The sequence below is a fragment of the Haliaeetus albicilla genome, chromosome 9, assembly GCF_947461875.1.
Source record: "Haliaeetus albicilla chromosome 9, bHalAlb1.1, whole genome shotgun sequence".
NCBI lineage: Eukaryota > Metazoa > Chordata > Aves > Accipitriformes > Accipitridae > Haliaeetus > Haliaeetus albicilla.
Window position 1 is genome coordinate 18,927,638 of NC_091491.1, and position 24,420 is coordinate 18,952,057.

Below are 24,420 nucleotides of genomic sequence, written 5' to 3' on the forward strand. Positions count from 1 at the left end.
AAGCTGGAAGCTCGGGCTTTGGGGCATCCCCAGCATGTCCAAGGTGATGAATGTCACAAGAGCCTGGCAGAGTGAGAGCTTGTGGGACTGGAGGTCCCACTCAGAGCCCCAAAGGCCCACTCAGGTCATGGTCAGCTGAGAACAAGTGGTGCTGGCAGGATTGCTGCGGTGATATTTCAAAGGGTGAGGAGCAGTGGAGGAAAACCAAAATGCTTATCCTCAACAGAGCTGCTTTCGGGGTGTCCTTCCCAGTCATTATTTCCAGAAAGTCATGGTAGTATTTCATTTGCACTTGTGTGTCTCCAGCGAGGAGCATGCCTACGGCCTCAGGATGAACACAATGGTCTTTCCCTTCCCAATGCAGCAGGAGAAGAGGGACATGGTGTCCCAGGTACGCCCCACCACTCTCTTTGAAGACACAAAGGTGGCTACAGCTATCTGTGTGTACCACAGGGGCTCCAGTACTTTGCCACCTGGAAAACCACGAGAAGGACAGGGGTCCGTTATTGCAGCTGCCTGTCAGCAGGCTGCAGTTGAGTGCCAACAGCCCTAAGGCTCTTGGGTCACTACAGGTGACACGGCTCTGACCTGTGGCTGGAGCCAGTGCTGGAGAAGGTCCCAGGACCCTGCCTCCCTCTGGGCAGTTTTTCAGGAGTGTTGGCTTTTGCACCCACTGCACACAAAGGGTCCATTTTTGGACCTGCTCTACAGCAGGTGGTTTGTTTTTGAGAAGTGTGAGCTACTCTCCAACCTGGGGGGGTGGGATACAAGATGTCCTGTCGCCCTGTCCATGCAGCTGGGCAGCCTGCCCCGCGCCGCCCCCCTCACTCCCCCCACCCCCCACTCCACAGTGGCCAGAACGGCAAGGTTTTACCTGGAGGTCCTACCTGGCACATACACTTTTGTCATCAGTGGATATCAGCGAAGTTCCTGGCCAGGTGGAAGAGAGTTTGCTTCACAGTCACATCACGATTCCCAATCTGGACTCATTCAGGAATGGCGTCGAAGGAGCTGAGGGTGGGAATTCAGATGCCCTGCAAGCAGAGGAAACAGAAGGGCAGAGAAGTGAGGACTGACTGGAGGGAAAGTGCCAAAGGTGCCCCACCAGCACTTTGGCGAGGAGCTGCGGAGTCCTTGCGCTCTCCATAAAAGCTGTGCTGGATCCAGGACAGAAGCAGGATCCTCGGACCCAGGGCACCCAAGGGGTTTCCAGTGACGGGGATATGGACCACACCTGTGCAAGGCTTATTTCTCCCTTGGCTGGGAGTCCTGGGATGAGGTCCCTGCTTCCCAGGGAGGGGAAGAGTAATGGCAGTCCCTGGCCCAGAAGCAAGTCCTGAGCCCCCAGGGCAGAGAGGGGGTGGAGGGTGCGAGCCTACCTTGTGCAGCAGGAGCTGCTGTTGAAGACAGGCAGCCACAGTGTCCCAGATGGCAGCTCTCACTGGGAAGCAAGCAAAAGCCAGGTCATGCTCTGTGCCTGCCAGCACTCAGCTCTTCAGCTCACCGCAACTGGTGCTGTGGTGGCGGATGGAGGGTCACGGCTGCCCCCAGTCTGACTGGAGACATCATGAAGAGCAGTGCAGCACCAGGTCTTGCCCTCGTGGTGCTCGGCTGCATGGGGAGACTTGCAGGGGTGTCCTGGCACTGTGGCGCAGCAATGGTGGGTTACAGCCACGCTCCTGCAATGGCTGTGGACAGCCTTACCTTGGCCGGTGGCAGTCAGCACCATGGGCCCCTCCAGCCCGTGTCCCAGAAGTCCATCCGTGCCCATCTCCTGGTGGTGGGGTGCTTCCCCATGGCAATGGGGTGTGGAGAGTTCAGCCCTTCCCCAGGAGGCCTCCTAGGCTACTGCCTGGCCTCCCCTTGCCCTCCCCTCCCCATGACGAAGCGGAGCATCCCATGCTGCCGGCAGTGGCGGGGGGGGCTGTAGTGAGGAGCTGCCCCACAGAGCAGGTAGGGGCTGAGATGCTGGGGGGGGGGGGGGGGGGGGGCTGATGCAACAGGGGCCCCGTGTTGACTTGGCAGGTCCTGACGCCTGTCTGCTGGGGGGGGGATGCCCCATGTGTCCTCCCCATGCTTCGCATGGCCTGCACCTCACTGGGTCTCCCAGGACCACGTGCTGGGAGCTTGCTGCTGGTGCCTGGGACAGCCGTCCCTGGGGCTGCTGGTAGTGCTGCAGGCCCCCCGCAATGGGGAAGGCTGGAGAAGCAGCCCAGCCCTCTGGTCGAGCATCACTAGCGCTTTCCCCAGCCTCTCCCGCCAGTGGAGGGACTGCTCACAGCCACTTTCTGCAAGCAGCCTTCCTACAGCAACCTTGCTTTCCCAATGGGTGACTTCAGCTCGTTACCTGCCTCGTGGAAATTACTGGGAAAAATTGCTCCTGTAAGTGGCAAGTGAAGGAAGGAGCAAGTTTGTTTAGGCTATGAGTGCTGTAGTTTGCACAGTTAAATTGCCATTGCTTCATGATAAAGTGTTTTCAGCTGTCCCCTTTCTTCATCTTAAATGTAGGGCTGATATATTGAGCAGTGAGACATTCAGTACAGCCTTTTGTAATAACTGTCCCCATGTCTTCCCATGTCTGAGCTACTGGTGTGTATGGACCCGGGTGCTGCGGTCACAGCTGCCGCTCAGCTGGGCTGCACCCAGTGGTTTTGATGGGCAAGGGAGCCTCTTCCTTGCTTTTGCCGCACCCCTGGCACTTCTGGCTCCCCACTGCCCTGGCACCCCCTTCCCTTGCCCCAGTTGCCAGTGGTGGTGGCCGGGTGCTGGCGTGTGCCTGGTCAGGGTGGAGAGGCTGCTGTTCCTGAGGGGCACTGAGCCAGGGATGAGCTCTGTGCAGCCTGAGGGGCACTGAGCTCCGTGCAGCCCCTCTGCCCCTTGCCCTCCTGTGCAAGCAATGCACAAGCATTCACATCATTTCCTCAGATGTGTTTCTGCTGTGCAATATCACGTCTCACCATTAGAAAAATGTATTTAACTTTTTTTTGATAGAATCATAGAATCGTTTAGGTTGGAAAAGACCTTTAAGATAGTCAAGTCCAACCGTCAACCCAACACCACCATGCCCACTTCCATTCCTTCCTGAGCACCTGCTCTTTGCTTCTGTGTGTCATACTTGGCTTTAGTGTGGCCCAGAATCTGTTTAGAGGGCTTATTCTGTTAAAAGAATAAGGCCAACAGCAAGAAGACTCTGCCCTTTGAGAAGCGCCCACTGTGCCAAGTTCTCCCTTCACGGCTGCTCTTGTTACCAAAACTGTGATCTTTATTTTGTGTGGCCATCGCTTGTGATGTGGGATGAACTCTCCACTGATCTGTATGGGCGGCAGCAGCCCAGCAGCTTGCTCTGGGATTTGCCAGACGTGCCTGGTGTGACTTACTGGGGTGAGACTGGCCTACCAGTTCCCTGCAGCTCACCCCAGCACTGGTCCAGGTGGCCCCTGCATGCCACCAGCCAGGAGCAGTGTGGCTGTCACATTAGCACCAGCAATGTCACTGCTTCTGCACCTGTGATGCCTCTCTAGGAGGCTACAGATGTTTACTCGCTACCTGCCTGCAGCTGACTTGAGGAAGGTCCTTCATGCCTGAAAGGTTGTCCCTTCCTACCATCCTGCCCTGTATCATGTCCCTGCACAAAGGAGGAAAGAGGAACGGGGTAGTTATTGTTACATGAGGAGTAATTATAAGCTAAACGCAAATGCCACCTCCTGGCAGTGAAGACAATTGCCTCCTCTGCAAGAAGATGGCTGAACTGCAGGGTAATAGTAGCATCCCCTGGCTAGAAAAGGTCTGATGCCTCAGTCCAGGTTTTGCTGGGGGCTGCTGAGGGTTTTCTGGACTTGATGTCACTGCCATTGGGGTATGGTGCAAACATCTTGTGCAAACATCTTGTGCAAACAGTCCCAGTTATGCCAGCTGTCTCTCATCTTCTTGCTGTGCACTGCTGTAAGGAGCCTGGCTTGATCTTCTTGGTGACCTTCTTATAGGTAAAGGGCTGATATTAGGGTCCCCAAAGCCCTCCCTTCTCTGGAAAACAGGGCTGTGTGTGGCTGCAAGGAAGCAGGAGCTGAGCTGAGCTTGTATCACACTCACCCCTTCCACAATTTCTTAGCAGTGAATTTGCAAATGCACAGTGTTCAGCAGCTTTACAAACCAACAGAAATGTTTGCAAACAGCTTCAATACACACACAGCCGTAAGTGGCCATTATTTAAGATCATAATTAGACAGAGAGGAGGCAAAGAAGGTGACTGGTCTGCAAACAACTTCGCCTAGGAGAAGACCAACATTTCTACGCTTGTCTGTATTTATATAAATCTGTCCATGTGGTGCCTGAATAAGTGTAACTGTAGGACATGAAACTAAAGAAATACCTACTCACTCAGGGGTATCACTCAATGTATTAAATTTAAGTGATATTTGCTTCCAGGCAGATAGATACACTCTCAGCAGTTTCCAGTTATCAAGTCTCTCTTAGACACTTCACAAGCGGCTTTCAATGCATTACCTTGACTCCTGCATTCACCCATTTCTGGAATTGGATATGCAGAGCTGAAGGACAAACCTTTCTGCTGCATCGGTTTAGCCTCAGGCACATGCTCGAGATTAAACTGACAGCCCAGCGATCTGCTTCACTGTCCGTTAACACTACCAACAGCTGCACTAGTACAAGGCCATGGTAAATAATTAGCACAATACTTTGTAATGACAAATACCAAGGGTATTTCTGATTCCTTGCACTATTATGCCATGACTTTTTGTGCATCTATATAAGAAAGAACGTTTAGCACATTTGCTTCAATAACTAAAGTCTGGTTGGCCTTGTTTTGGCATGCATCACCTCCACACAACCCTAGCAGTCGTTCCTCCAGATTACACAGAGCTGAATGCAGACAAACCCGTAGCACCAACATTGGCATCAGCCCATTACAAACCTTGTGGCTGAAAGCAAGCTTCCATTCCTCAGGACTCCTAACCTGGCCTTTACCTGTGCTTTACCAAGGAAAAAGAAAGAAAACTCCAAACTCAGCTTAAATGGAGAAGAAATAAAACTGACCTGTAAATACAGATTTAAGTCTCCAGCCTTTTTATTTATACAAGGATTCAAAGAACATATTTCAACTTTAGATAAACAGTGCAAGAGAGTTACAAGTACCTTGGTAACAGAAAGAAATAGATAACTGTCCAGCTATGCCAATAAGTGAAATAATTCTTACTCCTGCAGGTAAAAATGCATCTGTTTAAAGCAAAGGTGGACTTCAGATATTTTGCTATACCTTAGCCCCTATCAAGCCCACTGGAAAACAACAGGCAGTTTGTCATTTGTAAATGATAAGCAGCTGCGCTCTCAAAGCCTTTTGAGACCCTCGCCCTTAGTTAAAACATACACATTATGGCACAAAAGAGCAGGCTGAAAGACAGAGACACTTGGAAATCCAATATTTCTGGTTGTCCTCTTTTCAGGGACAGGGGTCCTTGTTAATATTTTTTCCTAGACCATCACCCCCCCTCTGCATCCCTGTGAAGTACAAGGCCTTTTCAAACCAGAACACCATGAATCACCATCTTGGTAACATTGAAGCAAACGTTCCTCCCCAGCCATCCCCATTCCCCAGAGCTCCCCATTCACGTAACCAACCCACGGTAGCTGCCAGCCCCTGCCATGGCTGCAGCCCTCAGCCCCCCACTGCCGCGGGGCTGGGGAGGTTTGTCACAACAGTTTTGAGCAGGCGGTAGCCCAGGAAACGTCATTTATAAGCACTGAAAGGCCCCAGGCTCTGTGTCAGCCTGAGCGCAGGCTCAGCGCTTGTCTGGACCTGGGCTGACTTCAGCTTGTTGAGCCATGCCAGCGCTTGTCTAGCTGTCAGGTAACTATGGTTTGCTTTAGGTTTGCTTTAGTTTAGAGCGATACCAAGTCAATTACCTGGGGGAACTCGGCCGTTTTGGCTTCCCAGTGGAAGGTGGCATGGCCGAGCGCTGCCCCGGCCACTGAATTGCAGCAGGTCGAGGAAACCACTTCAGGGCAACGAAGAGAACAGAAAAACTGAATAACCAGGAACTGACAAAAAGCAGCAGCGTAGGCGGATTGTGTGAAAAGGTACACAAAATAAACCCAAGCAGATCCAGGGCTGAGGAGGGAGGAAGCGTCAACCCCAACATCATGCGCCTCCTGGCAAAGAGGGGGAAGAGCCCCCGGCACTGCCCTCACCTGTCCGTGCAGACCTTGGGCTGCCGATGCTGGTCTGACCTGCAGCTCGGCTCCAGGAGGACTGAAGCAGTCGCCCTCGGGGCCCGGAGGGACACTGAAGTGGGAGCTGAACCCCAGCCAAAGAGGGAAGGCATCAGGAAGGGTTTCTCCCGCATAACAGTTTCTACTGTATCCTTGAGGCTTTGCCTTATTGATTTTGGACTATCAGGTTTTATTATTGTAACAAGACCAATAATTTGGGCTATTAAATTGTTAAAATATTAACTGGACAATCAGGAAATTCTTGGTTTCATGTTTAAGGTGTGCTCCCCTTGGAACCCATAAGAAGCTTGTGAGGGTAACAGGCTGACAGCAAACGCTAACTGCACAGAAATGGAAATGACAAGGACTTTCCTTTCAGTCTCCCATTCTGCAAAGCAAAACATTGACCTTGGCATCCACGTGTTAAAACTCCAATCCAACCCAACCATTTTTTGAAGAGGGTACAATGTTTTAATGCCCCCTCCCTCTTCTTTTTTTGCTTTGGATGTAAAGTTTCTGCAGGATTGGTTGTGGGGATTTCTGTAACTGAAGGCTAAATTTGTATTGGTGATTCTGGTTAAAAAAAAACCCAAACAAAAAAGATAGGAACTCTTTAGAGCAGTAAAAGTAATGTGGAACTTGCCATATTTCTAGGAGTAAATAAATCTGTATAAATCTGTGACTTGTATTTATAAACTCCTGGGTTCTAATGGTTCTAGTGGCATTGTCTGTCCTTTAGCCAACGTCCAGCATCCTGGCTTTCATTTCTGGAACCCTACCAGATTAGATCAGTTTTAACCTTACAAGGCGGTGAGTACAAGGCAGAAAGGATACCAAGTCAGTAACATTAGTCACTGTGACTTGGAGAAGCCAAGAAGTCAAAGCTGGCCTAAAATCTCTGCCTAGTTTGAGGTACCATCAGCGTCGTTACCTGGCCCCAGGTGGGACCCCAGGGAGGGCAGGCGATAAGCTCCCTCCGCACCCGCCTGCACCGGCTTTTGGCGTTACCTTGCTCATGTTCTCATCTGCCCTTGAACTGCACATTCTAGAAACTGCTAATTTTACAAATGGTTTTTTTTCTCCCTTTCTTAGTAAATAGCCAAACCCCAACCCCATAATGTTTGCTCAGCCCAAAGACATGTCTCCTCTGGCAGGACAGAGGAGAAAGGCTCAAACATTTGCTGTGCAGAACAGTAAAGTAGGAGATTAGATACACCTCTGCCCTCCCTCTCGCCTGCAGTGCAAACACATTTGAAACTCAAACCCAACCCCATATGAATGAAGCCCAACCCCTGGGCATGCTCTTGGCCCAACCAGTCACAGTGACTGTGTTGTACCTGTAACATCTGCTAAACCTACATCTCCAGCCGATGCTTGTCATACCTGTCAGGTACAGAAGCCTTCTGGAAGCCCTGAAGCACACAGCCCTACAAGCACAGACACTCCTGCAGCTACGTGAGGATATTTATATCTTTCACTGACGACTCCCAGCCTCATAACCCGGCATGGAGTCCACCCTACCAAGCATTTTGGGGTTTAGGGCAGCTGCCCGCGTGACCCAGAGGCTGGTGTGTGGTGGGACGGGGCGGCAGAGGGTGAGCCTGGCCCTTCCCTGAGCCAAAACGGAGCTGCTGGCATGTGTCTGACCCGCTGTCTTACCCTGTCCCTGCAGTGGTTAGGGAAGGTGCATGGGAGGATGGGGAAGGGACAGGGAAAGCGGGAATTCACTTGAAAACCTACAATGCAACAGCAACAAATGCCAAAAGAAAAAAAATATCCCAAACAAAACGTGTCCTGTCCTCACATGCCCCCCCCGGTAGGTGCTACCTTGAGTCAGTCTCCTGGGTAGGGACACTGCCCAGAGCTAATCACTACCAGCCCCTCTCTGCCCTGAGGCAGCTGCCTTGGGGGGTCACTCCGGCATGTGCCCAGTGTGAGCTCTCACAACCAGTTGCAATGCTCCAGTTAGTAAAAAGTCCCCGTTCTTTCTTTTTACCCAAAAAAAAAAAAAAAAAAAAAAAAAGAGATTCCCATCCACGGCTGGGGCCAGAGGAGGAGGAGGCAGCACAACTGTCTGTCAGGTGGAGAATCCTACTGTGCATATTTTCATCTCTCTGTTACATATGACGGTACTGCACTGCAGGTAGAAATTGGACCATTAACACTTGGGTAAAAAATGGCTTTCCAACTAGCATGCAAAGAAAAAATACCCCCAAACCCCAACCCTAACACTCATTCCCAATCACTTAGATGTAGGAGACCTACATTTCAAATTGTTGTCAGCTACGAGCTCTAGTCAAGAAACCCACTTGTGACCTTTCCAAAGAAAAAGGGAGTTCTGCGTTTTTGGGTCCAACAGCCACTGCCAAACTGTTTCAGTTCAACCCACCAAACCTGCTCACGCTCCTACGTACACCACTGAAAGTGAAGGGCCATCTCTGCCTGCCTAGGAAGTACAGAGGAAAAACCTGAAAGAGACCCTGAATGCAGCACTTGAGCAGCGCTGACCATCTCAGTCTCTCCGCGTTACGAAGTGGTGTTGCTCTTGGCGTCGTCTTGCTTTCAGCAGCTGTATGGTAAGCAGTGCTCTGGCCAGCGGCTGGGTAACTAGATCAGGGCAATTGCGTATTCCACGGGAGGCAGCAGAAGAGCTGCCCTTGGAGGGGCCAGCTGGGTTCCCCCTGGAGGCCTCTCTGCAAAGGCTTGTTTCAGCCTCAAGAGCCAGTTCGTGGCAATAACAAAAGTAAAACAATGAGGTACGGAAAGAAGGGCCCAGCATTGGGGAAAAGACCAAGAAAGAAGAAAACAGCTCGAGCACTGCCAGAAATAGCAAACAACTGAAACCTTTTTCTCCTCCCTCTTTTTTTTTTTTTTTTGTTGCCAAGGTGAATTAAATATGTCCTTTGGTTGGTTGGTTGGTTGATTTTGGCAAAGTGAAGCCCTCGGCTGCAGTCTCTTTCCTGGCTGTGCTAGTGAGTTACCGCCACAAGTGCTGCGTGGCAATGAAAGCCACCGAAAGGAGGAGGAGGAAGGCAGAAGGCAAAGATCTGCTGCTGGCCCCATTGATGCCATGTCCAGACTGCTTAGGAATAGCATGCGTTTCTGGCTGCCTGGTGCTGGGGCTCTTAGAAAGTCTTTTGCCACAGACGTCGTCAGGACAACTGTCACCACTTCCAGAGCCGCTCATGTCATCACCTGTGCAGAGACAAACATGGGGTGAGCCCTGACTGCCTTCCTTATGACCGGTGATGTCCCTGCCTTCCCCTTGCTGCAACACCAGGGAGCTCTGGCCACCAGCCCTGCCCTGGCCACCTCCTCCTTTCTGCATCCCCCACTATCGGATGCAAGTCCATACCTGATCTCCAGCTGACTTGAACCACCCACTGCTTCAGCAGCTGGAAACCTCTGGAGCAGACAGGAGCAGTGGCCCCGTCAGCAGGGCTGGACTGGGACTGCAGGGAGCACCCGAGGTTTCAGTAAGGTGCTGAGAGCAGCACATCCTCCAGCCACCCCACGGCAAGTCGTCTGCACTCGAACAGACCCTCTGCAGCCCTGAGCCAAAAGCCAGGTGGCCACAACCCCTCTCTGCTGTCAGGGCCCAGCTGCAGGGCCTGCATGGAGGCCCATGCAGGCTGCCAAGGGCTGACTGCTCAGCCCCTCTCGCCTGCTGTGGACCTCACCAGTTATGCTAAACTCACTTGCGTCTTGGAAATCCACATCATTCCCAATGTTAGCGTTGCCCAGCCGGTTTGTCATGATCTTTAGCTGCATGATTTGCTGGCGAATGGTCATATCTGGCTTGGTGATGTCCACCTCTACCTCCGGGTTGTTAATCTGATTAGCTAAGCCGTCCCCCATCACTTCAGGCAGGTAACTGTGAAGGAAGGTGACAGGTTTAGATGTCTCCCCCCAGCTAAGCTCACCTCTCCCCGTTACAGACACCAGTGATAACCCAGCCTCTTTGAACCCCAGAGAAGCTGCAGTCAGTGGTGTTGGCTCCACATGCTGCTGTTTGCTGCGAGGTAGCCAGCTCTACGGATGGGAGAGCCACGCTGCCGTGGCCAGACCCCATCAGAGCCTGGGGCTCGCCCCGAGGCCACCTCAGCTTGCAGGAGGTGGTGGCCTTGCAGCATCACTGTCCCAGCATGGTGAGGGGTTTCCTGCAGGAAAGACTGTGCACGGGGCTGAGGGGTTGCTGCAGCTGGTACCTGTGGAGCCACAGTGACACTCCGCTACGGAAAAGCTCTGTCCATACGGGAAGCTGAGGAGCACCTTCATCCCTGCCCTGGTTAAACCCTGTGGGGACAGACACCCTGGGATGACTGAATGCCCTCAGCCCAGTATGAGCAGACAGGCCCCCAGGGAAGCTTCAGTTAACTGGGAGCTGTCCATCAGCAAACAGCGCTGCGCAGTGCCCTGGCCCGTCTGCTCCTGCAGATCTGTGGCACTGCTGGCAAAGATGTGAAATATGGAAGAACGAAAGGCGCTGGCTCCAGGCTGGCAGAGACCAGCCCAGCAGGTCCATGGAGAGGAGCGGAGAAAGGTGCATGTCCAGCAGCTGCTCATCTCCCCTTACAGCCATCCTTTAAATGTCAGCCATCAGTGGGAGGTGTTTCTGCAGTTGTTTGATGTCACCTGGGTGCCTCCTCTCATGAGGGAACAGCATTTCAGAGCAGGTATGGATAGAAACACATGCATGCAATTCTCAGCAACAGCTCTGGAGTTTGTGAGGTAAATCCAGCCCTTCTGCCTTCTGAGTGTACAAGGAATTGCAAAACTGCTTTGCTAGTACAAAACTACATGGTTATTTCATGGCAACTGCATTTCAATGCTTAACCCTCCAACACACAGCAAAACAACAACAGGCTTGACATTCCCAGGTACCAGCATTCAGGCATTCAGGAAATGCAGCATTTCTGTGGACAGGGACAGGCCTTTTGGCTCAGTCTGAAAAAGTGGGGCTGGCTGAGGTGATGCATAAGTGCCTTTTATCAAACCCTCCCTCTCTCACCCCAGAATGTGCCAGGATAGCACCTTGACCCTCTCCATACCTGCCCTTGGTCATCCCGTTCCAACACTTGTCGTCTGCTGCTGAGCTGGCCATTACTTTTTTGCTGCATAGGCTGCTGGGCAGGGTGATCCAGTAAGTCTTGAGAGTTGTCAGGTTCCCTTTGGCATCTAAAACCTGTAAACAAAGAGGATGCTCAGGGCTAGGAAAGTTCTGGGGCACCCCAGGGCTGTGGAAAGGACAAGGATTCTGCCTATTTTTCTGTTGTTTTACCACCACAAAGTCTGTTTTTATGCAGACGGGGATGTGTCACCAACCTTCCCCTAAAGACCAACAGTCAACCCAAGCACCCAAGGCTGAAGGTTACATGCTAAGGACTGTGCTGGTATCATAAGATTAACCAGGAGAAGATCATCTTTTGGGCCATGAGGGCAATGCTGAGAAGCAGCCTTGGTGGAAGCCAGCAGGGCTCTGGCAGGGTGGTACAGGCAGGTGTCTGTGAATGAGGAGCCTCTGAAATGTGGGACTGTGGCAGATCCTGCAGCTCACCATCCACAGAATCCAAAATCTCCATAGAGGAGGACTTTTGGCCCCAGTATCCAGGCTGGATGGCCTGAGGCTGAATGACAGCAATGGCAAGGAGCCTGTTCAGATAAGTTTGGCACCAAATCCCTGAGAAATTGGTTATCAGCAACCTAGACCCCAACCTTGTGCCAAGGCAAGATCAGATCTGCTTAGGTCATGCCAGCACTCGCTGATCTGATCTTCAGAGTCACCAGCAAAGGCGATTCAGCCACCTGCGGGGTGGTCTGACCCGACCCACAGGACCCAGTGCTACGCAGGCTGGGCTCCCAGGGCTCCCAAGGGAGGCAGTGCACCAGCACACCAGCAGGGAGGGAGCTTAGGAGGCAAACTCACCAGCATCTCCAGTGCTTGCGCAGAAGATTTTGCTTCCAATGCAACCTTCCCCCTCCTTTTCTTGTCATCACTGCTGGAGCCTTTTGTGCTGATTTTGGGATTTCCACAGCCTTGGAAAACCTAAAAAATAAACCAAACTCTCTGTCTCATGTTTTGATACTATTTCTTTAATTAATTAGCTCTCCACAGTTATGTTTTTTTTTTCTTCTTAGGTATGTTTATGTTTCCTACCTGCAAGATCTCTGAGATTCTGGCTTAGTTTCTGGTCAGGTTACTCTTGTGCCAGGATGTGTTTTCAGTAACACGGTAACATGTGTTATGGTAACTAGTTTTGACTACCTCTATCAAGCAAAATGTTCAGCACTAACCCAAAATTAGCACATGTTTTTGGACGAGTCACCAATGTTGGTATTAAATTATTTCTAGCAATTTTATCTGTTCCTATTATGATTGAAAAATAAAATTCTGGGAAGAACAAGATGGGAGTTGCTCACACTTATTACACCAGTGGTGTGGGCTTCAAGATTGCAGACCATGTGAGCTTCATTGATTTGGACAACAGATCAAGGTGGGACTACCCCAATGACTTACAATCGGCACCCACACTCAGCAAATGAATGCCTCCTCCAACCAGGGGAGTGCAAAGACAGTAGATGTGTCATATCTGTCAGGTTGGATGTTTCAGGGGCAAATGAGGAAGCAGAACTGATTTACCTCCTAACTTTGGGTACCTCCCATCATCCTAACTACCTGCCCAGGCGTGCTTTGTAGCCAAAGGAGAGCAGAAGCACTTTGAAGGTACAAATCCTCAGACTTTGCCTCTAGGAGGAAAGGAAGGGTGCCCTGGAAGCACCTGTTTCTCCCAGTCTCTGCATGATCAGTCCAGGCAATGACACCTCTGCTGCAGATAGCCAGTGCTCAGGCAACTGAGCCTTACTGCGGCAGGTGGAAGGAGTGCTCAGACAGCCAGATTTAATGAAGCATCAAAGGTCAGGAGGGCCTTTGCACTGTCAGTTTGATTCAGAAAATACCAGCCTTTACAAAGAAAGCCATCTGATTTGAAAACACGGCTCCAAGCTTGTTGTGGTTACCAGGGTGCTGTCAGAAGCTATCGATAAATTCAACTTTGCACAGTGTCCCCTTAAAGCAGAGGAATCAAGGCCTCAGACAGGAGCACTGCTGATGTAGCTTGTGCCAGCTGCTGAATGCTTTTGCTAGTGGATTCTGACAGCCATCAGCAAAGTCCCAATCTAGACAAGAATCCCTTTGGTGACAGTGGGTCTCATTGGTGTGTTTGAGGGACATTCAGCCTAGAAAGCCCCCTCCTGGGATGCACTGTCCTGCTGACCAGATGGATCCAACGACTATGGCAGTTCAGCACCAAGCCAATTTGTTCATCTGTCTCCTTTGCTTCATGCAAAAAGCCCCGCCTTGACAACTGCATGTAGAGCATTTTCAAGTTGGTTCTACCAAAATAAAACAAGTTTGGTTTCACTGCTGTGTCTTTCTTATTGGCTTATTACTGTTGTTAGCAGGATACAACTCTTTCAGGAGGTAAAAGCCCTGGGAGGTCTCCAGGACAGTGGCTCTTGTAGCAGCTCCAGCACAGCATGGTATCAAGGCAATCCTCTTGCCAGCCCGAGGGCTTTAGGTGAGCAACACCCATTACTGATGGAGAGAACATGTGTCCTGCAGACTGAGGTGATCAATAGTTTCCTGCATAGTGACAGCAAATAGACATTTGCAGCCTTTGATAGCTCCTGCTGCCTAAAATCCATCAGAGAGCCACAGGGAGCGAGGGGGAGTGCAAGGAAGCGCAAGAGTGCTCCATGGTGCAGTGAACACAGGGCTCAGTACCAAAAGTGTTTCTTTCCAGTTTTTCCCCAGATCCCAGGAAAACCCATGATTGAGGGTGTCACTGGATCCAAGGGCCACTTCTGGCTCTTCTCACAAATGGCAGACAGTGCCCTCGCTCTACGCTGGTAATGTTCGAAAGCCTGCTGCCCTCGGCCCTGAGAGAGAAGACTCCCAGGACTGGCCTCAGCCAGTCCCGAGCTCATTTGACAATGATATCCTTTACCTGATCACTTTGCCATGCTCAAAACCAGAGCTTAGAGCTGTAGCAATTCGCAGCTTTAGACGTCTGCTGCCAGTGTCACCAACAAAGACTCCCATGTTCACCTGGTCACCAGATCATACTGAGAAGCTTATCAAACATGTTTGGTTGCTCCAGTTGAACACCAGTTAGACTATTTACTCCTTTTCATTTTACCAGATTTACTATACGCCCCGTGGAAACACCTTTCTTTGCAGATGATGCCATGTTTTCCCACATCATGGGCTTACTTTTATGTGGACAACCTCAGTCTCACCTAACAAAGGAAGAAAGAATATGGCCTTTCATGTCAGAAAAGAAACCTAAACGAATACGTGGATGCGTGCTGCTGTTAGTGCTTTGAGGTGGGCCAGTGAATTCCTGCTTGGCTAAGCAATACTTCTGGCCCTTCCCTTATCCAAGACCCAGTTAGGACCTGCCCTGCTTCTTTCATCTGCATCTCTGCCCTAACTGTGGGATAGCTGCAGGACTTGGGGAATGTCTGGGCAAAAAGCAGAAGCCCTGGAGGGCTGTTTTTGTTCCCAAAGCTTCTCTTACCTGCAGCTACAGAGGTGATTGTGGTTAAGTGGATAAAGTAACTAAAAATAGAAGACCAATAGAAGAGAGATTCATGATTTACTTCTTGCAAGACAGATGATCATCAGAAGAGCCTGTTTTTTACTCTCCAGATGGACTGCCAGATTGTACCTCTGTCCCACAGATACAACCTGATAGCCCAGTGTTTCCACTGCAGAACATCCCCCCAAGGCAGGTTAAAGTAGCTGCCTTCTGTCACTACGGACTGTGCACTTTCCGTAAATGCCTCAGCTCAGCCAAAATACTTTAGGACTCTTCAGACACAGAGGCACCTGACAGCAAATGGCACCATGCCTCCCACAGTCACTGCATATGCAGTCCCACCTTGTGTGTCTGTACCTAAAGGAGGCTGGCTGGATGTGGCAAGGAGGAATATTTGGAAACACTTGAGAAGGTTTTTGCCTGTGTAAGATGGGTGGTTTCCTATCATTAAAAGAGTGAGCATTTGATCCCCTTCATCCTTCATCGCCTTTAGTTCACTTGAATAGTGAGCACAAAAAACATTTGGTCCTGGCAGTTACATGTGGTGTATTCTTAGCCAGGCCCTGGCACACGCTCTTACCTTGGCTGTGATCGAATCTTTGTTTTCTTGCAAGTTAGAAATTGCTTCAGCGATCCTCATGTGAATGGTCCCTATTACGGTGTCTACGTTGTAAGGTCCATCAATCCGATCAGCCACTACAACCAGGGAATCTAGTAAAACAAGATGGAGACTTCTCTCATCAGACTCTGTACAAACCAAGTTAAAGATCATGCTCATGCTGGGTGGGATAAGCTGTTGGCCCCTCAGCAGGCTTGTTGGGAGACATCTCTCCATTTTCACTGCTGCCCGAGTGCATGCTCGTTTTCCTCTGGCATGGGACAGCTGACCCTTCCCAGCACATAGGTAAAGCCACCCTCAGTGGCAGAGGAACAGAGGTCACCTCCTGCAAACGGTAAATGCAACCTGTATTCACACAAAGTGACCAACATTTCCTGGGGCACTACAGAAAGGAAAAATGGAAAATCGGTGCAGAAATATTAAGTAATGCATAGCAATACTTAGCCCTAACCCTCCTAACTCATTGCATGTCTTCAGCAAAGCACTGCAGCCAGCAGAAAGTGGGAGAATTGAGGTCAATAAAGTGCCAAAGGTACAGGATATGGGCAATAGCTTCTGTGGCAGTGAAGGAGTAAGAAAAGGAGTAGTTCTTCTCACCATCACCTCTGGAAGGACAACATGTGACCAGCCAGGGAAATACCAGGCTACGAAGGTAGAGAAGCAGACCAAAATGCCCACAACTAAAATGGTAAACATGATAGGGAGTGACTGAGGGGTGCCTCTTGATCTCAGCTCCTCTTACCTTGGAAAGCTCTGATGTCCAAGTGCTCCTGCCTGGCCTGGAAGCTCCTGCCTTGACGGCTGCTTTTGGCTTACAAAAAAATTGCCAAGCTCTGCCTGCCTCCAGAGATGATTCTCAACACTCCAGTTGGGTCTAAAGCAAGGACAGACTATACGCTCACAGGGCTTGGGGCACTGGGGAATGGCACTGCAGAGGAAAGCTGACATCCTTGCTGTCCAGCGAGATTTAAACAGGGCCAAAACTGGGTTTGGACATCTAAAACGGGATCTTAACCAGGTCTGACTTTGCCAGTCAAAAATTCTAAACCTGAAAGTCACTGCTATGCTGCTGCTGCTGCCTCAGTTTCCTACCACTTGTGCTCTAGTAGCCTGGAGGCCAGGCCATGCATAAGCTTCATCATTGGCATTCAGTTACGTGTGACCCCAGATGGCTCCAGTGTGGTCTGTGTTCCCCAGGCACACCAGAAACCTCTTGGCAGGACAAGGGATCTGTCAGAGCGCTGGGGTGGCCTGTGCTTATCTGGAACAGAAAGTGCTTCATGTTCCTGTGGCCTTGCCACATGGAAGAAAAGAAATGCAATGGCTTCATGTTGGTTCTCCTCTACACAAAAAGGGTCAAATCCCAGGGTCTAGGATGGCAATCTGTACCATTTGTAAATGGAGTTATTCATTAGGAGTGATTAATTCTTCTGTCCTAAATCCTGATACTTCACCCATCAGCCTGGCTGGAGACTGTCACAGCAGATGGTGTGATGCTGCAGAAAGGCCTATTCAGCATGAGTTTGTACTGCCGATGTTATTAATGAGCAATGAAACCACCAGGTGAATTGTATCTGGCAGTTCAACAGAGTATCAGTAAAACATGTCCTTCAACCTACACCATGCCACAGCATGTATGTGTCACCCATGATACCGCTTTGAAGGCCTGATACTTATCTTTGAGCTGCACAGCAAATTTCCTTCGAGCAGGAGTCCAGTCAGCTGGGGCACAACCACAGACCACTACCATTTCAAACCTGATAGGGAAGTGTTCAGTCCCTCACCTGGGCAAGCCAGCAGGACTTGGCAGAAAGACCCCAAATGATTTCCACCAGATCTAGGTGAGGTCTGTGCAGAAACACTAGGTCCACAGTGGACGTAGTGTGTTAATAACAAAGGTCTGAACCTGAGCCCACTGTTGTCAATTTAACAGCACGCTCGACCCTCGCAAGTATGTTTTCTCTGCTGTTACACGATTGATGTTCAGACCCTGACACAGCTCTCAGAGAATGACCAAGCCAGGCAAAGACTAGATGAGGGACAGCACAAACCCACAGAAGATACCAGATCATGCCCACAGGGCTCACAGTCCAAAAGCAGGTCCAACCTGCGGGGAGCAAGGGCAATAGTCAAACAACTGGGAGGGTTCAAACCTCAGCCAGTCTGGAGCACATATCACAACATACTCTTTGCTCTATAATACAGGATTTAACAACATGCAAAGTCACAGCTTGGAAACATTATGCATTTATTCTCAGCACTTAAAAAGAAAAAAGGTTTTGCTGGTTAGCTTGAGCAAGAATGGAAACAAGGGCCACAATTTCCAAGTTAATATGCTCTCTTTTCCTGCAACACACTCCTATGGCAGTGCTGATTTCTAAAGCTGAACATGCCATACAGGGGGGAAATGTTTTTTTGTATTCTGGGAAACATCTCCTGCAACATTAAAGAGCTTGCAGCTTAACTTTGCTGCAACTCAGGGGTTGCGGTGTCATCTTTGAGACTGTATTTTCCAGACAATTTTAGCTTGCAGAGGCATTAATGTTGAGATACAGACATTTAAATCAAAGGCTGCACCCCCAAATTAGTGATAAATTATGTTTGAACTACTTACTATAAAAATCGCCCTTAATTTGACCTGCCTTAATTTGTCTAATTGAAAAAATAACTGTGTTTAGTGTAACAAAATCCTCTCCAGCTACACAGGACGGCCTGGAGAAGGACGAAGGATGGACAATGCCAGTGAACTGCTACCTTTGACTCTAGTCTTGCTCTAGTCCTTGATCAAATTGTGACCTTTGACACTAAAATGTACAACTGCAATTTGAAAGAAGCTCTAATTTCCTCCTAGCCTTCACCCCTTCACATTGTCTCTTGGGGAAGAGGAAGCCAGAATAACTGCAAAATTCACCCAGAATTGCCTCCCTGTCAGTCAAGGAGAGCTGTACATTGACCTTTCAAGAGACAGGTAGTCATCCTGCCAGGAGAGCAGTGACAGGTAACAGTTGGCTTGCTCGGGTCAGAAAGGCCAAAGTGCCATCAATGTCATTGTGTAAACCCTTGGGGAAGGGAATATTCCTCCCCCTCTTTTGCAGCAGCCTCCCAAGTCGCTCTCATGGGGGGTACTTCCAATCAGCCGCTGTAAGTTGCCACTTGGTTCGTTAGCCCCCAGAGTGAGGGGCAAGTGCACCGGCCTCTGTGTGCAGTGGTTTGATATTTATTTTGCAATGTCCCTTGAGAGGCAGATGATGCTCCTTGAACTTCAGCAGGGTTTTTACTGTTAACACCACCACATATCCACCCTGAGCCAGCCTGTCGGGCTGCAGCTGGCTAGTGAGCTGGCAGTCTTGCTGGCCGGGCAGTGGGTGCCAAGGCAAGGGAAAAGGCCAAGTCCAAAGCTCATCTCCTCTGGTGCCTGCCTTCCATGAGCCTAGACAAACATCAAGGCTCCCTCAGGTCTCAGATCACTCCAGGTCTAAATGTACAACCGGGGAGAGAAAGAGGAGCTTGCTGGGTGATGGTCTGTGGGAACAAGGAGGAGTGAGATCTTTACCATTGCAAACACCCTCCCCTGATGGACTGCAGCTGGGGAGAGGACATGTGCTGTAACACAAACACACAATTTTCTAAACACAGACTCTCACCAGCCTTAAATCATGCCCATCGGCTCCACAAGCCACTCTCAGCAATAGTTCTCATTTAAACCAGGAGCCACAGGTTCTGCAAAACAGCTGAGTGACCCATGAGGTCCTCTTAAAAGAGATGCCCAGATCTGATCAGGCAATGCAGAATTTCCTGCAGAAACGCCTGGTTGAAGTTCTCCAGCCTGTGTTGCACAGGAGATCAGACCACACCATCACAGTGATATTTCTGGCTTTAAACTCAATGAAATGGACTTCTCTATACAGATACAACCCACTTTAAGAGACTCATAATCTTAGCTGAGTGAGAAAACAAAAATGAAATGAGCTCTTTTCTTATTTAAAATACAAGTCTAATTTTCCCATTCCTGGCGATGCCTGTAACTTCCCCCTCCCCATGTATTTGTTTAAGACACGTCTTTCTGTTTAGAAGTATATGATTCTGATTCCTTTGCTCTCCTCCCATGGAAACAGTTTTTGGCTAGTTTCTAGACTACCTCCCAAGGAGGGCTGCAATTGCTCTCACAAGTGCTCTGGTATGGATGAGGATGCAGCTCTGACAGTGTACAGGTGGCAGGATCTGTCCCTAAGCTTCAACACTTGGGAGGGAAGGAAGAATGACTTGAATGCAAAGTGTGGGCAAGATGAACTCTCTAAGCTCTTGTTAGCCAGCCCAGCAGTGTCCTTTCTAATGGTATTAAAGCCCATCAAAATGTCCTGCAATAGCTTCTAGGTGTCAGATCATGGACAGAGAAACTGTGGTGTAAAAGAGCCTCCAACAGTCCTTTCTTTACTCTCCAAACACTACTTCAGAGAGTTCAAAAGGTGCTGAGAGGCAGCTGTGCTGCAGCAGAGTAAGGTCATCTTACCCATCAGGTACTTCCACTCGGTGTTCAGGTCTGCTTGGTTGGCCAGGCAGCCCTTCACAACGTTCAGGCAGTAGTTGTTGCACGGCTTCACACTGGACATGCCTCGGCAGTGCGGGCAGTACATCAGCTTCATGATGGCGCGAGTGCACTCATGGCTGAGAGATACCTGAGGGAGACAGATCAGAGTCAGACACACAGGCTGGTCGGGGGGGCATGTGGGTGAACTACCCTCTTCCCTGGGGTGAAAGAGCTTGGTGTGATCTGAAAGGCAGCATGGCTCCCTGGGTGTGTGGCCCTGGGAAAGCCGCTTCCCCTCTCACTGCCTGTCCTTCCCCCCCACCCTTCTTCAGGCGTCACTCCTGTTGGAGGGACAGGACCTCTGAGGCAGCTGCTAGTTCCTCAGGTTGTGTTTGAACCCAGGGTTCTGGAAAAACCTGTATGTGAGCACCATCCCCCTTCCAGCCTGGTCTGATGGCCACACAGACAGCCTGGGCTGTCCAGCGGCTGTAACTGTGACCCCGACACATGGTGCACATGTGCCCCTGGAGCCTCTGCAATCAGTGCCACAACTGTGCCCTTTCTGCAGGAAGGGTTTGTTGTCACTGTCTGGCAGACGCAGGTGTCCCACCACAAACTGCATCTCCGGCTTCCTGGGGGGATGCACCGTGGGGGCTTGGACATGGAAAGTTCTCAGCTGGCATCTTTGGAAAGGAGAATGGTGTTGGGGGAAGACTTGAACAATTCCAAAAATATGGGCAATTGAGAGCACTCGACACTGGGAAGCGATTGCTCTCTGAAAGCACTTCAGGAGCCGCAGGCAGCCAGTGAAGTGGGCCAACACACCCCGTGCCAGTGGCTTGCAGGCACTGCACGTGCAGCTGATGCTTTGCAGAGGTGACTCTGGAGGTGGCTTTGCCACCTTTAATTAAACCACTCTGGTCCCATAAGCCCAGAGCCAGTGCAGGCACAGAGCCCAGAAAGCACGGCAGCAGCCTCTGCAGCATGTCAAAGTCCCTTAGACCGTCAGCCATGGGACAGTGTCCCCCTCTGACTGCCATGGGCAAAGGGCTGTCAGTGTAAGCTGAGGGATGAATAACAACCTAGCAGACCCTGCAGAGATGCTGGCAGAGCTCAGCGCTCCCCTGTCTTATTGCTAAAGTGTTTTCTCCTTTGCGGTCTTTCTCCATCTTTGGAGATGCATCCATTTGCAATTCCCCTGTCATTCTTTTAAAACTATTTACAAAAATAAACATAACTGACTGCATGCAAGTCTCTCTTGGTACCAGGTACTCGGCACTCACAAGGAGCCCAAAGGGGGAAAAGTGATCGAAGGGGCAAATTTTGACATGGAAAAATCCCTGAGCCTCGAGGTGCAGCTGCAATGCTGAGAACTGCCCCAATCTCTTTACTACTTGTGAAAAATACTTAGAACATGGCCTTTTAAGTTTCTTCTGGGGTACTCCAGTAAGATTCAGTTCTGAGGTACCCTTAGGAGAGCATGAACATGCTGAGCCCACTATCAGAGGTTGAGAGAAAAAAAAATCCCTAAGCTTCCTCCCTCCTGAAACTGCCTGCACGGTAGCACCTCACTTCCAGTCAGCCTTGGAAAACAGATGTTGGATGGTGCTGGGGCTTCATCAGGCAGGAATGCATTAAAATAACCTCATGAGAACCTTCTTCAGGACCAGAACAAAAATCTCTAGGTCTCAGAGAAAGAACCCAAATGGAGACCGCTCCCCTGCCTCGGCAGCCAGAACAAGCCCTGAGATGCGTGCAGATAAACACCGTGCTCCACTGCTGCCGGAGGTTCTGAGCCTTGCAGGAAACACCACGCACGCCAAGGCTTCGCTCTGCTTCCTTGGTGAGCTTTCTGCCTTCGTTCTGGGACAACTCCCGCAGACAGAAACCGGCGCCTGGCTGCCGTGCAGCTCTGCTGCCAGGAGATGGAGGCTTTGTCCCACCACACCGCCTGGGTACTGCTCACTTCATCCCTAGGAGAAGCCAATTAAGGCACAGCTGTCTCCAGCCTCAGTGATCTGAGGGGGGGTGCGACAAAGCAGAGGGACAGGCAAACAAAAGAATAGTTTCTTTTTCATCTCAGGGTTTAAATAACCATGACTGAATAGTGACTGAAAAGACAACAGGTAAGAGCATGTTGAACACTAACACAGGCTGTAGCTGAAGACCTTCCGAAACCAGAGCATTTACACAGAAATCAGGAGATGTAGCTAGGAAGGGAGCTGTGACCTCTCCTTCCCCAGACAGAGCGTTTGCGCACATGAATTATATGGTGACGCTCCAACCAGAGCATGTAATCTGCACATGCAATTGGGTCCTGAACACAACTTTGTCTCCATGTTTTACTGGCACGCCCCATCACCACTGGTCCCGGCTTATCCAGCTGTGGCCATGGAGCACTGTAACCTCACACAGCACAAATTGGGCTGCAACATCCTGGGAGCTGCGGCACAAATGAGTCACATAGCTGGGCCCTGAAGTGTGAGACTTTCCGCAGTACTGATGAGAATCAGGGAGCGGACGGATGGTTTGCCTGAACCCACATACATCTGTGGTTGCCCTGTGCAGCCTTTTGGAGTGGAGGGAGCCGAAGTGCTTTGGCTGGAAAGTGGGATTGCAGCAGTGCCTGTGCAGGAAATGCCCCTGGGGCGGTGTGGGCCAGCCATCCAGTGGCAGAGAGGACAGCTACCAGCAGCTAGAAAACAAAGCTATTTGGTACCCTGCCAGAGCCCGTGGGGGACACGGAGAGAGGCAAGTGACAGATCTTGGCTCAGAAAAGCATCTCCAACATACTTAGCTTTAAGGTACGGTATAAACCCAGCAACTGTACTGGAGCTACCCAGGCGACCACAGCAAGCCCGTATTTAAATGAAGCTTGTGACAGGTCCAGTGGGCATTTCACAAGTATTTCTGCTTGCAGAATTTATCCTGGTCTCTGCATTTATTTTTGTGTGTGTCTTTTTCTGGCAAAACAGAAAGGACCTTCACACCCTGAGCACAGCATTCCCTTGACCACTGGAGAGTAGTCATGCAGGGCCATCCGTGCCCTGCCACCACACAGAGCTGCAGAAGAGGAGCAGCAGCGGGTGCCCATCTACTCCATCTGGCCTCTGGCACGACTGGCAAGCACGGGCAGCTGCCAAGGCTCCCCGTGATGCAGACAGCTGCCTGCCATCCTGCAACCCACCTCCCTCTGACCTCTCCATGGCTGTCAGCCAGCCAAAACCGCCTGTCCCCAGTTACACTGCCTGCATCCACACCGGTGCCCACAAAGCAGCCACCTCCTGCCCGTGCAGCTCTTGTGGTCTGCCACCTGCTTTGCGTCAGTGGGCGCAGGCAGAGCAGCAGGTGAACAACGGTGCCCGAGGCTCAGGCTCAGCTCCTGAGGGTCTGGGGGGGGAAAAAACTGCTTTTGCACCTCAGCAAGGATCATTTCTGGATGTCAGAGAGAAGTTGTGTGTGTACTGCCAGCCTGTCACTCTTGCAAGGTGGCTTTGTGTCCTGGAGGACAGTGGAGTGCCACACTGCCCCAGGTGCAGGGTGCCTGCAGCATGCAGGCGAGGTGGCACCCCTTGCCCCTGCTCCCCTGCCCCAGAGCCTCTCCTCTGAAGATGAGCAGGTGACACATCCACCACCAGCTGTTGCTCGAACCTGGCAGGTGCCAAGTGTTCAACTTAATCTCTTGGCAGAAAGGATAAGTATTAATTTTTGCAGGTGGAAGAGGCCAGGCTCCACTCCCTTTCCCTAAAGAACAACCCAAACATCTCCTGTTGGCAGCAGCACTCCTTTTTCACAGGCAGGCTGCAGAGGCGAACCAACAACAGAGGGATGAGAGAGGAGGACGAGGAACTTCAAAGCATATTTTCTGCATGTTTTGCTTGGTCAGAGCTCAGTTCCTTATTGTTCCAGCCAGCCAGTGGACTTCTGCTCCACACAGAGCAGAGGAGAGCAAGGGCTTGGGGCTCCCAAAGCCCCTCCCGGCCCTGATCCTGCACCATCCTTTTGGGGGACTTCAAACATCTCTTAGTCCTTGTGGATTAGTTTGCTGAAGAAAACTTCCAGGGTTTTTTCAGGTATGCTGTATCCACACAGGGGAATCTCAGCCCCAGTTAGGAGGGGCTGAGATTCCCTCCCCTGTATGCATACAGCAACACAATCAGGAGAGTGCTGCAGCTCTCCTGCCTGCTCACCTCTCGGGCACAGCCAGCTCCAGCAGTGGCACTGGGGAGAAGAGCTCCTCAGGCTGGAGCTGTGAGACCATGTGCCCCCCCCATGGCAGCTTGTTCCAGATAAACACCCCCACAGTAGAGAGTGAAGCAGTTTCTCCAGGCTGGCAAAGTCAAGACTGACCTCCACCTGCACATTGAGATACCCTCACTTCATTGTCCTTCTCTTTCACCCTTTGGCCTTTAAAAGGACCTGAAACATTATGACCTCCCCCCCTGCCC

The 24,420-nt window shown here is 50.7% G+C and overlaps 1 protein-coding gene across 2 annotated transcripts in view; it reads right to left on the reverse strand.

Moving 5' to 3' along the window:
- Window positions 1–5,065: 5,065 nt before the first annotated feature.
- The window catches only part of GPC1 (glypican 1), a 231,916-nt gene continuing 212,561 nt past the window's right edge, over window positions 5,066–24,420 (reverse strand). For both annotated transcript variants that reach the window (XM_069792007.1, XM_069792008.1), the window contains exons 4-9: window positions 19,955–20,120; window positions 15,406–15,536; window positions 12,152–12,271; window positions 11,277–11,410; window positions 9,924–10,099; window positions 5,066–9,420 (exon numbers count right to left, since the gene is read on the reverse strand). In XM_069792007.1, the coding sequence (XP_069648108.1) occupies window positions 9,203–9,420; window positions 9,924–10,099; window positions 11,277–11,410; window positions 12,152–12,271; window positions 15,406–15,536; window positions 19,955–20,120 (945 nt within the window). In that variant the 3' untranslated portion in view covers window positions 5,066–9,202. The remainder of the gene's footprint in view (window positions 9,421–9,923; window positions 10,100–11,276; window positions 11,411–12,151; window positions 12,272–15,405; window positions 15,537–19,954; window positions 20,121–24,420) is intronic.